Source organism: Asterias rubens, chromosome 7 (genome assembly GCF_902459465.1).
Source record: "Asterias rubens chromosome 7, eAstRub1.3, whole genome shotgun sequence".
In the NCBI taxonomy this organism is placed as follows: domain Eukaryota; kingdom Metazoa; phylum Echinodermata; class Asteroidea; order Forcipulatida; family Asteriidae; genus Asterias; species Asterias rubens.
Genome location: NC_047068.1, coordinates 18,053,991 through 18,068,170, shown reverse-complemented (window position 1 = coordinate 18,068,170; position 14,180 = coordinate 18,053,991). Strand labels below are relative to the sequence as shown.

The window sequence follows — 14,180 nt, the reverse complement described above, 5'->3', positions numbered from 1 at the left end:
TAGGCCCTACAGTTATACTCTACGAAATGAAAGTATAATTGATTTTGAATAAAAAGATGGGCTTATTCTCTCGTTTGAAATTAAGGTGGTTTTTAATGACGTCATAGTTTATTTGCATAATATACGGAAGTAACGATACAATAATAATTTTTAATTAATTGTGTTGCATTCAAAAAAATGTTGGAAACTATTAGGTTTGAGCCGCTCAACTGCTTTTGCAAAACAAAACAAAACATGATAGAGAGGGTTTGAGCAAAAGCAATAAGCAACCTGGCTCCTCAACCGGTTATACATGTTTCTTCTAGTGTAGATGCGTAAATCTAGAGCACTGTGAGGATCTAATCACCCAGACAGTATAACCATGGCGACTAACACAAGTAGAACAAATCAACATTTTTCTTGACACCTGATTATGTTCTGCCGCTGTCCTTTTTGCGTCAATATTGGGCAGACGCCTCTTCTTTAACTTTATAGAGAGGTAAAAAAAGTCGGCTCTGTACCTTGAGCATCTCTCACATTCTGGATTAATGTCCACACTGTTAATTCGGCATAATATTTCCTACCAATGTCAAGGACTTATTTTTCTAATGTGAATGATACCTTCAAATTTTTATTAGAGCATAACTACAGCTCAAGATACACGATGAACCAATTCCACGGACCAGGCTTTACAACCGACTAGTACAAGTTTACTTCTTCTCATAATGCTCTCTCACGCCAGTGCATTGACAAGTGTACCATAGACCTTGATATTGCGGCCTACTTGTTGTTCAGTCAATGACTTAATAATACACAAATCAACTCCACAGCCTTTGGACATAACATCTGTGTTGGATAATGACGGATAATGCAGCCGAAGTCAAGCAGCAACCCCATTAATTAAAAGGTAAGAAGAACCTTAAAATTATATATTTTTAGTGAGAGAGTCTGCCTTCTTAGATCTCCATGGATTGAGAGCGTGTACAGCCAGAAACAGAAATTCACCGAGGATGAAGACTGTTCTTACCCGTGGAGTGATGGGTGGCGACACGGCACATACATCCCGTTAATCGTGAAAGATGATAAAATACGGAGAATATGTTCCGAGGACTAGAAACCTACATGGAGTCCGGACGGTGTGTTTCAACGCAGCTGGGCACACATTGCTACAGAAATTAATATTGTTTTCTTGGCAACCGAAGAAGATGAAGAAATGGGCTTTGATGAGAGCGCTGCAGTACATCGCAGCCGAGCGTGAATTTTGACGCTATGTATTGTGCCATGAACACTAGATTTAATTACATAGAAATAATACGTCAACTATATTTAAAGGTATAGCAGGTGTTTTTTTCTAAAGCGAATTCATGAATTTATTAAAGTTGTCTGTATCCAAAAAATGTGAACAACAAAGACGCTGTAACTATACACTTTCCCACCAAAAGAAAAAGAAGAACTCCGTTTACCCATGTTGAGAACAGGCAAACCGAAATAAGAAGTCAGAAGTTGGGGAACAATATATTTTTCTGGGACATGGAAGTATTTCTAACGGGCAAGTGCATTTTTAAGTTGCTTTTTAAAATGAAATCTATATATTATTCACAAGTTTGGGTGCGCGGGTGAAGAGGTTTATAGGGGTGGGTTCAATGCATGAAGAAACAAATAAATGATTTGTTTAAATTACTAAACAAAATTCTTTTTACTAAAAAGCAACTAAGATGCACCTATGGTAGGTATAAGGGGCGCGTGTGCAGAATTTAATATTTTTAAGAAGTTGACGTTTCGATCTGCATTTGGGATGTCTTCGTTATAGAAGACTCTATGAATTTGTGATGACAGAAAAGCCTGTTTTCCCTACACTACACATCTAGAACTCATCATTTTGTGTTATGAGCTATTGATCCCCGACGCCATTAGGTCTTCTGCATTAAGAGTAACTCGATATCCACTATACACGCATAGGCCTCAGTGAAAGCAATATTTGACTTCATATAAATTTGACCTTTGTATAGAAGTTCCTGAGTTTTAGTGTAAGGCAGAAACAGGCTCGGAACCCGGCACCTGCCCAAATGTATTTTTTTAGGTTAATTTATGATCGCTTCATGTTTATATATAAGGATAGATCCAGATCAGATGGATCAAATAATAATCAGAGCGGATCAGTAGATCAGAATATTATATTAAATCGGGGCAAATTTCATAAAGCTCCAGAAAACACTAGTTACAAAATGCCTTTGCTAAGCAGGGCACCAGTCGCAACAATGTAAACTTCATTGAATGTTGGTTGTTAACCTGTTCTTGCTAAGCAAGATTTCCCCGTGCTTACCAGGTTTTTGTGCTTGTAGGCTTTATGAAATTGGGCCCAGATCAGATAGATCGTATATCATGCAGATAAGTATCAAAGTGGATAAGAATATCAGATTATAGATTACGGATCGCACACCAAATCTACACTTTCCCAGATTGAACAAAACCATTGCCATGGCAATATTTTAATTGAAAATGTAACCAGGCTGTCGTGATTTTTTTTAAACTAAATTGTCCAGCCATAAATATACGAACAAGCCAGCTTCAACGAAATACAACACACAGTATGTGCATCACACATTATAATGGACCCACCTAAAAGATTGAAAACTGTCAATTTCGAAATATGCATAAGACCATCTTATTTTAAAACAGATGTTTAATTTAAAACAGATGTTATTTCCAACACCGAGAAAATTATATACTTAATTCATATTATTTTGTGTGCGGTGATGCATGATTCATTCCATATTTACCAATCCAATATTATGTGTCTGCATTCGAGTCAATAGGAACGGCATGTGGACTTATGGGTCATCTAACGTTGCTATGCAGAGTATTGTTTCAGAATGGCAGGCCTATAGGGGCATACTGACTTATTAAAAGCACTGGACACTATTGGTAATTACTCAAAATAATTGTTAGCATAAAAGCTTACTTGGTAACGAGCAATGGAGAGCTGTTATAAATCATTGTGAGAAACGGCTCCATCTGAAGTAACGTAGTTTTTGAGAAACAAGGAATTTCTAAGTAACATAATATTTGAACTGATTTCGAAATCAAGCATCTGAAATCACACAACTTTGTGTGACAAAGGTGTCTTTTCTTCCATTATCTCGCAACTTCGACGACCTGAGTTAAAATTTTCACAGGTTTTTGTTATTGGGCATAATGTTGAGCTACACCAGGTGAGAAGACTGGTCTTTGACAATATTACCACAGGTGTCCCGTGTTTTTAATGGTCTGTATACGTTTAGTAATGACTCTGAAAAATAATGGCAAGGTAAGAAGAACAACAGCTTTCGATATATAGTTTAATGCATTTTGAGAACATTTTCACTTCGAAGTACTGTTATTTTTTATTAATAAAATATATTTATGTCAATTTTTATCCCCAGTCTGCTACCACACAGAGTCACAAAAAATTCACATACCCATTCCATAGAAGAACATTTTTAAAGGCAGTGGACACTATTGGTAATTGTCAAAGACTAGCCTTCACAGTTTGTGTATCTCAACATATGCATAAAATAACAAACCTGTGACAATTTGAGCTCAATCGGTCATCAAAGTTGCGAGATAATAATGAAAGAAGAAAACACCCTTGTCACACGAAGTTGTGTGCGTTTAGATGGTTGATTTCGAGACCTCAAGTTCTAAACTTGAGGTCTCGAAATCAAATTCGTGGAAAATTACTTCTTTCTCCAAAACTATGGCACTTCAGAGGGAGCTGCTTCTCACAATGTTTTATACCACCAACCTCTCCCCATTACTTGTCACCAAGAAAGGTTTTATGCTAATAATTATTTTGAGTAATTACCAATAGTGTCCACTGCCTTTAACCATTCATCTTTGCTACGACCAATCTCTGAGATTTTGTTTCTATTAATCACAATCATGAACATCAAATCATTAATTTCTGACATCCTTTCAGTGGCATTTTTTCCCTTCATTATTGGGCGAGCCTTTGGCATGGCAGCCTTTGGTGGTACAGATTCCTACCCGGCTCTTATGGATGACGAATGTAAGAGGCTTAGGACAGGCTACCTCGACCAGATGAATCTTGACAACGGGAAAGTTAGAAAGGTAAATCAAAAGAAACAGAACTCCCCACATTGACAGTCGCTTCCCATGTTTGCGAAGAATTATAATCAATACTGATGTGTAACTAATTTGCAATGTTTCGGATTGAAACTTCTCAATATTTTTTGTTATCCATGAGATTTTGACGTCGTATGAGAATAACTTTCGTGTAGGCCTAAAAACGGGGTTCTCCCCCCGTTCCAGGAACCTCCCAGATGTTACAATTCTGGAGGTTGCAGACTCTGCACATTAGTCCAGCTGCTAAGGCCCATATGTGGACAAATTGTGCACTTTGTGGTAAAAGCATGAAACTTCCTACAGTTGTTACATACACCCTAAAGATCATTTTAAGACTTGGACCCATCTTGGATCTCACCCATTTTAGGGGTGGGGCTACGTTTTAAGAAAGTGGGGGGTAACAAATTTAAATGTCAGTTTTGACTATTTGAAAAACAATTCTGCTCATTTTTTTAGACTAAAATACATGATAACAGTTCAATAATTATTTGAAAATTAATAACTGTCTTGAATTCTGCCCATTTTGTGGGCGGAGTCATATTTTTAAGAAAGAAGGGGGGTAAAAAATGTAATGTCATTTTGACTAAATTTGCTTTTCTCTGCTCATTTTTTTTAGACTAAAATACATGATAACAGTTCAATAATTATTTAAAAATTAATAACTGTCTTAAATTCTGCCCCTTTAGTGGGCGGAGTCGTATTTTTAAGAAAGTGGGGGGTAAAAAATGTAATATGTTAATTTTGACTAAATTTGCTTTTCTCTGCTCATTCTTTTAGCTTTTAGACTAAAATACATAATAATAGTAAAATAATTATTTAAAAATTAATAACTGTCTTTATTCCTGCCCCTTTTGTGGGGGGAGTTACATTTTTCGAAAGTGGGGATAAAATAAAACATGCCATTCTAGCCCCTTGATTGTTGTACTGATACATGCAAAACCGTGTAAATACATGTATAGACATTTAATTACAATATTTCTACATTTTCAGTATGCACTACATAGTTGTTTGCAGTAACAGCGTTTACAATTTACTCACAGCACTTCGTTGCTCCCTCTTGAGAGTAAACGATTGGGTGCTAAACAAATCGAACCAGCAGTGATGCCTTAATATTGAGTATTCTTATACAGTTTTTGCCTCTCCAAATTCCCACAAGAGCTCATTCGAACTGATGATGTGGCCCGACTCTACCCATCAGCCCCCCAAAATGCTATACAGATACCTCAACCAGCAACACCCAAGCATCAAGTTCACCGTGTTCACCATGGGACAAGGGCAGTCTGGCAATAGCTGTCTATGCCTGATCCCCACCACAAAGAAACAAGACAACACCCTCCACCACAGTTTCCAATGAAAAATAACCAACATTGACCGTTGTACACCAGTTCTTCTTTCATTACCCTAGCATCTAAACACAACCTCTTGTTCAAGGTTCCTACAACTTGTGTCTATGGTGTTCAATATATAGGACAGGATAGCCTTTGTCGGAGTTGTGAGTTGGTCTGTTGGAGTTGTGGGTTTGCCAGTCTGAGTGATTCAATGCCGCCGTTCTGCTTTCTTTTGTCATGTCGCTCGCCTGGCTGACAACAACCCAGCTAAAAACGCTCTTTGCATCGCCAACAACTCCAGGGGAGGCCTAGCACCAGCTCCTGGCTGGAAAATATCCAGAGGCCGTCCAAGATCATCTTGGGGTAAACAACTGCCTGGCCTAGTGAAATCGACCACAAAGCTCTATAGGACGTGGACACAGGAGATCGGTGCGACTGACCCTTGCTGTCTCTGCAGTTGATTAATTGAGTCAGAGTGAAGAGAATTGGCTAGTTGGAGTGACGAGTTAGTGCGGAACCGGTTCAGGGGGTACATTTTACCACTGGGAAGGTCTATCCCCGGGAACTGGATGGTGCGATCCTTTTTCATCAGGAACTTGTGCCGTCTGGACCTTGTCACTGCGTGCGCCGCTCTTCTGCTTTAGCTTTAGAGAACCATCACTGATATGGCACACTCTCTTTGGATCATCTGAATAGGGAAATTTGCCTTACTCAGGACTGGTAGCCAATCAGTCTTTGTGCAGCTAACAGCACCAGCGATGGTCCTCATGGTGCTGTTCAATTGAATATCGAGTAGGCTTGAGAGTTTCTCCAAACTGGATCACAATACTCAGCCCCCAGTGGCAGATAGCTAGCGCCGATGAGCAAAGTGTTTCGGCATTTGCCTACAAGAATTTACCAGTGAGATTGTGGATCATATTGTTTCTGGTCCCAATTTTGACAGTCACCTTCTGCAGAGGAGTTTTAAAGGCAATTGTAGGGTCACCGCAATGGTATGGACAGCTACAGTTTCAACCAGATTAACACCACCAAGCCGCCCCAAACTTAACTATATGTTCCCATACCCAAGGTCAACCACTTACCACTACTCACTTTCTTCCGTGTATGTTCCATCAAGCAGGCATAAGGGCAATATACCCTCCGCTCACAAGAAACTTCATCATAAAACGAGGGATTCTTTAACCGACCACCGAATTGACTGGAGTGCTGCAGAGCTCATCACTCTCATTCAGCCTTTTATCTCTGTAATCGTGAAGCCAAATGCCAACTGAACGTCTCCTGGTCTGGGGCTCTTCTTGAAAACTGTGACCATACATTGTATCTAGGTGTCACCCTAGACCGCTGCCTCTCCTTTAAGACCCATGTTGCGAAGACCAAAGCCAAAGTCTGTGCAAGAAACAACATTGTCAGCAAACTTACTGGAACAAGATGGAGTGCCAGTCCAGACACTTTTCGATCAACAGCCTTAGCCCTTTGTTTTTCATCTGCAGAGTATGCGTGCCCAGTCTGGGAAAGATCTACCCACACTAAGAAGATTGATCCAGCCATCAATGCTACATGCCGACTCATCACTGGATGCCTCAGACCAACACCAACTGATAGCCTGTACAAACTTTCTGGTATAGCCAGACCACGAGCGAAACCCTCCATTCAGCCACACACCTGCTATGAATAGACTCGGTCCAGGAAAAGCTTCCTCAACAAAGTCAAACCAAGTGCAGAAGCCAGGGCTCTTCGAACTGCCATGTGACATGAGAGACTTGGTAAACTTCCACCTAGAACATCCATGGACATAAGTGCTTCAGAAGAACTCCCCCCTGATGCTGACTCAAGTTGGGCTGAATAGAAGTGCCTCAACAGACTTGGAACATCAACTGGCCGGTGCAAAGTGTCTCTCAAGAAGTGGGGATATCTAGACTCTGAAGACGTTACCTGCATATGTAAGACAGAGCCACAAACTATGGAGCAGGAATACAGAACAGAGGACCTTGCAGAGTACAGCGATCTTGCTAGGAACTGTGTCCAGTTCTGGCTGAAACACAATATATAGTGTGTGTGGACACGATAAGAAGAACAAGAAGCCTTGGCACCGCGAATGCATTAGAGGACATTGAAGTTACCAGCACGACACCCTTCTTCAAAACATTAACCTCCAGCTAAGTGACATTTGGCTCCTACTCTTCCTGACCAATGGATATCGACCCTCTATCCACAGCACATTTCCTAAACCCCCATTAACTTGGGTCGTACTGGTAGATTTCAATGGCCTCTCTAATGTCCTCACCAAATACCAACTCACCACTTTTCCTTTTCCCTGTACATGTTACCTATTTCAGTATGCCGACATGTATGCTACAGCTCAGTGATCATTCCAACACATCCCAACCGAATAACTACACTGTATGAGTGGATTCTTCGCCATATGTTTAACTGCAAACCTTTCTCAAAATTGCAAAAAAACTGCTAATATAAAATTTACTTATTGTTCTGGCCTGCATGGCATGGTGCCAGATCACACTGTGCGGGTATAATGGCGTGATTTGAGAGCTTGAGTTTGCCATAGCCATAGCATACATAACCGACGATTTTACAGTACATGTATGTCTGATGTCATTACTATGACAGAGTATCAGATTTTTCCGGCCCAGGACATACTTTCATTCCTGTGTTGTTGATGAGATTGTTGGCTGCTTGTGCATTCTTGGCTGTATTACACATGTGTAATTTAGCGAACCCTCGTTTACTACTCTGGCCCCGCCCACAAAAGAGGGGATAAATAAAGAAACTATTTAAACTCATGGAAAAATGTATTCTTTTATAGTATTTCTATTCAAATAACATAAATCAGCTTAAAAAAAACAATTAAAAAACAGTAATAGTTCACTAAAGATAACACTTTGTTTTAAAAACGCCCACTTGTAGAAATATTGAAACTCCGCCCACAAAAGGGCATTTTTTCCACTAATTTATGTTCTAACTTATAATTATGATTTTCAAGTTTATATTTCTGGTCAAAAGAACAAAAAAAAATTATTCTAAGTATGATTTTGCCCAATATTTATATCAAAGACCCCCCTTTTTATGCAAATGATGCTCCGCCCCCAAATAGGAGAGACCCAAGATGGGTCCAAGTCTTAAATTGATTATTAGCCCAATACCAACCATCATAGCAAATTTCATGCTTTTACCACAAAGTGCACAATTGTTCACCTTAGCAGCTGCACTACATACCAAGTTAATAATACAGGTTTTGACACAATGTGAACTGTTTGTTTTTTCCTTTGGTGAATGCTGCACTTTCAATTTGTAGGCTGAAAGGGATTTCGAGAAAATTCTGAAAGCCGGAAAAATATCACGCCTGTTTTTCTGTTGTTGCAAATCCAGTAGGCCTGTACATAACAGTCAGAATAGTAGTGACATAATGAATCTATAGTTAGTTATTCTATGATTCTTGTCAAGTAAAATGAGTATGAATTATCACCAAGGCAAAACATGCACAGCCTGCATTGCAATGCACACAATGCTTCATTTAGAATCAGAAAAGTTGCATAAACCCATCTATTCCCAAAGAAAGGGAGCCTCAGAAATTGCAAAAATCACATACAAAGCTGATCATTCATCATCATCTCGGTCATTATTTACACTAGAAATAATCAGTCCCTTTGTGTACCAGATGTAACGCACTTTCGCTTATCACCCATGAAGCCTATCACTATTTCGACCTTTGGAGGCTCGTGGGGCGCTTACTTGTATATCAAGCACTTTACATAAAAAACTCCCGTATTGTAGACCTTGCATCCACTGCTCACTTGAATGGGGCGCCCTCGCCTATAATACAAAGAGGTCAAAATGAGGTAGGCTGGTCCCAATGTATACACACGTCAAATCAGGACAATTTAACCGCGAATCAGAACCATGAAGACAATATGAAATAATGTGAGTAAAAAGGGTAATTATGGACGTGGACTCAACGGCAGCTCTCTGCCCTGACGTAATTCATGAGCCTCGAACATGACGTCTCAAAAGGAGGTAGCCTGAAGAGCTGACGTCTTGAGGCTCGTGAATTACGCCAGAGATCTAGGCCCAGTTTCATGGCTCTGCTTACCGTAAGCACAACATCGGCACTTACGGGAGCAGGGATTTATGTGCTTTTGGCAAACGTATAATTTCACGGTTTAGCGGCGAATTTTGGCTTCTGCGCATGCGTAATCCAAGTTACTAGGGATAAGCATTCTACTATTACAACTAGCGATGTAGCACAGAAATTCGGCGTTTGCACGTAAGCAGGGAATCGTGATCGTAAGCTCAGAATTCGGCGGTAAGCAGAGCCATGCTATTGGGCCAAGATCTGCCGTTGAGCCCACGTCCTTGACCACCTTTATTTTCATTGACCTATCATTTCACACATCCTTCATGGTTATGGAGATTTGCAGTTATATCCGACGTACATGTGTAAAGCCAAAACCGCGTCCGATATTAATAGCGCCCTCTCTTGGATCAACTTAATTTTGTCCATAATTATTTACCGTAGGGTTTCTTCTGTTTTGCGTTTATCTGGTACAGAGATGGGTTATATTCCAGGGAAATCAACAAAGTGGTAAGTAAGCCGATTTAATAGTTCGTTTAAAAAAAAGGCCTATTCAAAAAGAAATAGTTCAATCCTAAATCTTTTCCTTAAAATGCAAACCAAGACATCCTACATAATAAATACATAACAAACCTACTCATATGACAACCAGTTTCCATTTTACCAAATCTGGATACCTCAGGTCTGTTTCAAGTGAAAATCTACAAAAACGAAAAGGAGAAAATCCTCAAGAGTTCCTTCACACTGACCAAGGAGACATTGGTCGGCACCGAGAGGGGAGCCCTACAGAAGCCGAAGAGGAAGCGAGAAAACTCGGCATACTGGGCCGTGATTCTCGTCACAGACACGGTAGTGTTCCAGGAGCCAGTGCCGTGTGATGATGGTGGGATTGGGATGGAACTACGCTCGTGGGACACAGTGGTCAAGTCTTACTTTAACAATGGTTACTCTTTTCTTTTTTTTCAATCGTATCAGTGGTGAACCTTTGAAAGTTGTCACAGGTTTTGTTGTTTCATCTTGTGGCAAAAACATATTTTTGCTAAAACATATTTTAATGGCTCTGCCTAGTAGGTTTAGGGTTCGAATCCTACCAAGCTATTCTGCTGCTTTCACAATGACTATAGTAGAATACTGTTATACGTATTGTCGTCTAGTTACTGAATCACAGGATGTGCAATTCATAACCATAGATGTTGGACCAATATTGGCTGTTGCCAGGGCCCAATTTTTATTGAGCTGCTTAAGCAAAAAAATAGCTTGCTTATTTTACACATGTTACTACTGGCCAAAAATTTATGCCATTGCTTGTGACTAATATTTAGCTGTTGTTTACTTGGCATAACAATTGAGTGGAGTCTTAGCCGGTAATCTGATTTTACAAAGCAACGATTTGTTTGCTTAAGCAACATTTTTTGCTTAAAGCAGCTCTATGAAATTGGGCCCTGCTTGGTGTTTATATCCACTTGTGCGAGTTTGCCGAGTTCCCTTGACGAGAAGATCATAAAAAAAAGTAATCCCTGGTACATAATACGGTAGACAAATTTAACAGTACATTATTTTAGAAGGATCATTACGAAAAGTCAACCGTAAGAAAAGTACAGGTGTTAATTTTGATTTTGGAATCTTTTTGTTGCGGGCGAACAGTGTCTGATTGACAGGCATTTGTGATGAACGAACTCATCTACAGATGGAAACTTTAACGTTACGATTGGCGATTTATTGTGTTCTTCTTTAGAAAGCTGGGTGGTGAAAACATTAAAAGGCTTTGTAGCACCCGAGTTCCAGATGACCCTCCACGTAACCCGCCATGCCCTAAGTCTAGTGACCATGAACCCACCGAAATGTTGCAAGCGCTGGGAGCTGAGTAAGATCTCTAACTACTGGTCCAGGGATGGTATATTCTTCTTCAAGGTTGATGCTGGGCTAAGCGGCGAGGCAGGTAAGCCGGTTAGACTGACCCCTGTCCTTGTCGGGCCGCATAGAACATTATTTTGCTTAACTGCTTATAGCATAATTTTGTTGCACTTAGCTACTTTTGAAATTGATCCATTTGAGTGTTGGTTTCATTTGTATACACATAATGTATGTGGAGCTTGACTGCGAATCTCCAGAACCTTAAAGAAAGGGAATGAAAATGTGATTATGTACGCGGGCTCATCAACGGCAGCTCTCTTGTGTAAATCACAACATCTCAGTGTGACGTCAGATGTTCATGCTAGGGTGGCAGGAGATTTTCTGTGACCCCCCCCCCCCCCCAAAAAAAAAATATATATATATATATATATATATTACAAAATAAAACAATCGGAAAACACTTCTTCATCGCGCCTAAGTACTAGCTTGGTTTTTTCCCCTTGTTTGAGTTTGCCGAGTACCCTTGACGGGAAGATCATTATAAACAATCATGATACACTTTCTTTTTTAGATTTTGAGATGAAGGCCGAGTCCGAAGCGCATGCGCGACGCATGCGTATGTGCCTGGACAGAGAACTTGTCGGCCCGAGCAGCATACGACCACAGAGCCTTCATTCAGACCAACCACCGTTACCCAGTGATAGAGCGCCCTCTCCTGGTAAGATCAGTCAGGGTGTCATTTTTTTTCTTCACATTTTCGAATCGATTTCTCCAAGCAAATAACTAAATGTGTATGCCATTGAGCTCAGGACTTCATAGAGTAGCTTTACAAGCACATAGGCACAATATAAATTATATCATTTGGTTTTACAAGCCAAAAACATCTCGTCAGTCACAGTCAAAGTGTACAATCTTCGACTGTTCCTCTCCACCTTTTTTTTTGGATAAAGCAGGAGATTTGTAAGAACATTTCTTCTTAATTAATTTGTGAAAGGCCACTTCCATAAGCCCAAGTACACGAACTTGCTTGGCACAGAAAGGTATTGCTTAACTGGAACAGGTTACCAGCCAAAGTTACCCTACATTTACAATGTTGACTAGTACAGTACCACACTCATCTTTTGCTTAGCAAAGAAATTTGTCAAGCAGTATTTTCGGCTAAAATAGTAAAAGCTTTATGAAATTAGGCCAGATTTCAGGGAAAAAAACGATAATAATTGTTCTGCTCTTGCCGACAGAGAGGTACACTCCATCACCAACTCTTCAGAAAAAGTTCCCGATATCGGCAACCCTTCTCAGCCCAGAGGACATCTGAGCTTATCTTCAAGTTACTTTCGACTTCCTAGTACCCATCATGGTGCGGCCATCTTGATTTTATCCCATTCAAATCAATGTATTCAGACTGAGCCTCGAAGGAGCATTAGTCTGGTTCCTTTTTGAACAATGACTAAAAGGTTGTATTACTATAATGGAATACAGGGAACAGGACCAAAATTGTGGCAGCTGGATGACTGTCTATATAAAGTGTACAAACCACAAAACTAAATCTCTAAATTAGACCGAACACAGCTTGGAAAGCACCATTTTGAAGCAAAGTTCCAAACAGACAACATACGTTTCTGTTGATGTTTTTGTTGATGTTTTGGTGTTTATACACCCTATGGGACTGGATTGGTGTCCACCAACTGGCTTTTGTGCATCCATCTCATTTACTCTTCCATTAAAGTCACTGGAACCAAATCTAGGCTTGAATGTAGTTCAAGGCCCCTGAACTACTTTTCGTATCCAATTCTAGTATAGAATACATGGAATATTAACAGAACACGACAAGATGGGTGCATGCAATACCACCGAATGTCTTCAGAGGATAAAATATATTGTGCAGTTTGTTGTTGAGCTAAGAAAAATGTTAGCAAGGCACCGTTTGCAACCAGGGCTCAAGTTCATAGAGCTGCTTTAACACAAGAAGTAGCTTAGTACAAACAATTTTTGCCTACCAGGATAAGGTTACCAGCCAAACTACCATGTCACAAGCAAAGTTTGTGACTGGTATTCTGCTCATTTCTGCTTGGCAGAAAATTGCTCAGCAATATTTTGGGCTTAAGCAGCCCTATGAAATTAGGCCCAGTGTTTTCTAAACTAGGGCTTGGGAATGGCCTCTAGCCACCTGTTACAATAACACAAGCCCTGTAATTAAAGAAAGTGCATGTTTTCTACAAAACTGACGAAGCCATACCATGGTTTTACAAAGGGCAATAATGCCATGCCATCGGCCTGCTTTGATCATGACGATAATGCCCCTAGAAATATTTTTTATCAGCTGAAAATACTATAATAAAAAATATAAAAAAATTGTAAGAAAGAGAATGCTTGCTCATTTCTTTGTTTTGGTTGTAAATAAAATGTCATTGTTTTAAAGGGTTTATCAAACCAAAACAAATGAGTTTCAGCTTCATAAGAGTCTTATGTTAGTGTGGATGATTCTGGTTCTCTGTTTCACCCCCCCCCCCCACCCCACAACCAACCCAAATGTTTACATGAAACTGTGTTTATGAATAAGTCAAAATAAGCGTGAAGCTATGTCTTGTCAGAGATCTTGATGTTTTGATTTATGGAGGGGGGGGGGGGTGCTATTTCCTCAATTCGAGTATTTTTCGGGAGGCTTAGTACTGGTTTTCACATTATAATTTGAAAGTAAATCAAAGGGAGATAATGAAATAAACCAATAAATGACAATTAACTCCAAGTTTCAATTGTTTTGCTCTCTCAAGATATCCCTTGAAATTTATTTTCTATATACATCTGAA

At 39.8% G+C, this 14,180-nt stretch overlaps 1 protein-coding gene across 2 annotated transcripts; it reads left to right on the top strand.

The window, feature by feature from the left end:
• Positions 1–568: 568 nt before the first annotated feature.
• Positions 569–13,771, top strand: LOC117292779. Of its 2 annotated transcripts, none has more exons than XM_033774930.1 (7): positions 569–886; positions 3,938–4,089; positions 9,996–10,029; positions 10,202–10,462; positions 11,255–11,458; positions 11,945–12,091; positions 12,612–13,771. In XM_033774930.1, the coding sequence occupies exons 2-7, from the start codon at positions 3,976–3,978 to the stop codon at positions 12,686–12,688; spliced, it is 837 nt and encodes a 278-aa protein (XP_033630821.1). In that variant the 5' UTR covers positions 569–886; positions 3,938–3,975; the 3' UTR covers positions 12,689–13,771. The 2 variants fall into 2 exon arrangements, with proteins under 2 accessions (XP_033630821.1, XP_033630823.1); XM_033774932.1 differs by lacking the exon at positions 569–886 and adding an exon at positions 911–1,311.
• The last annotated feature ends 409 nt before the right edge of the window (positions 13,772–14,180 follow it).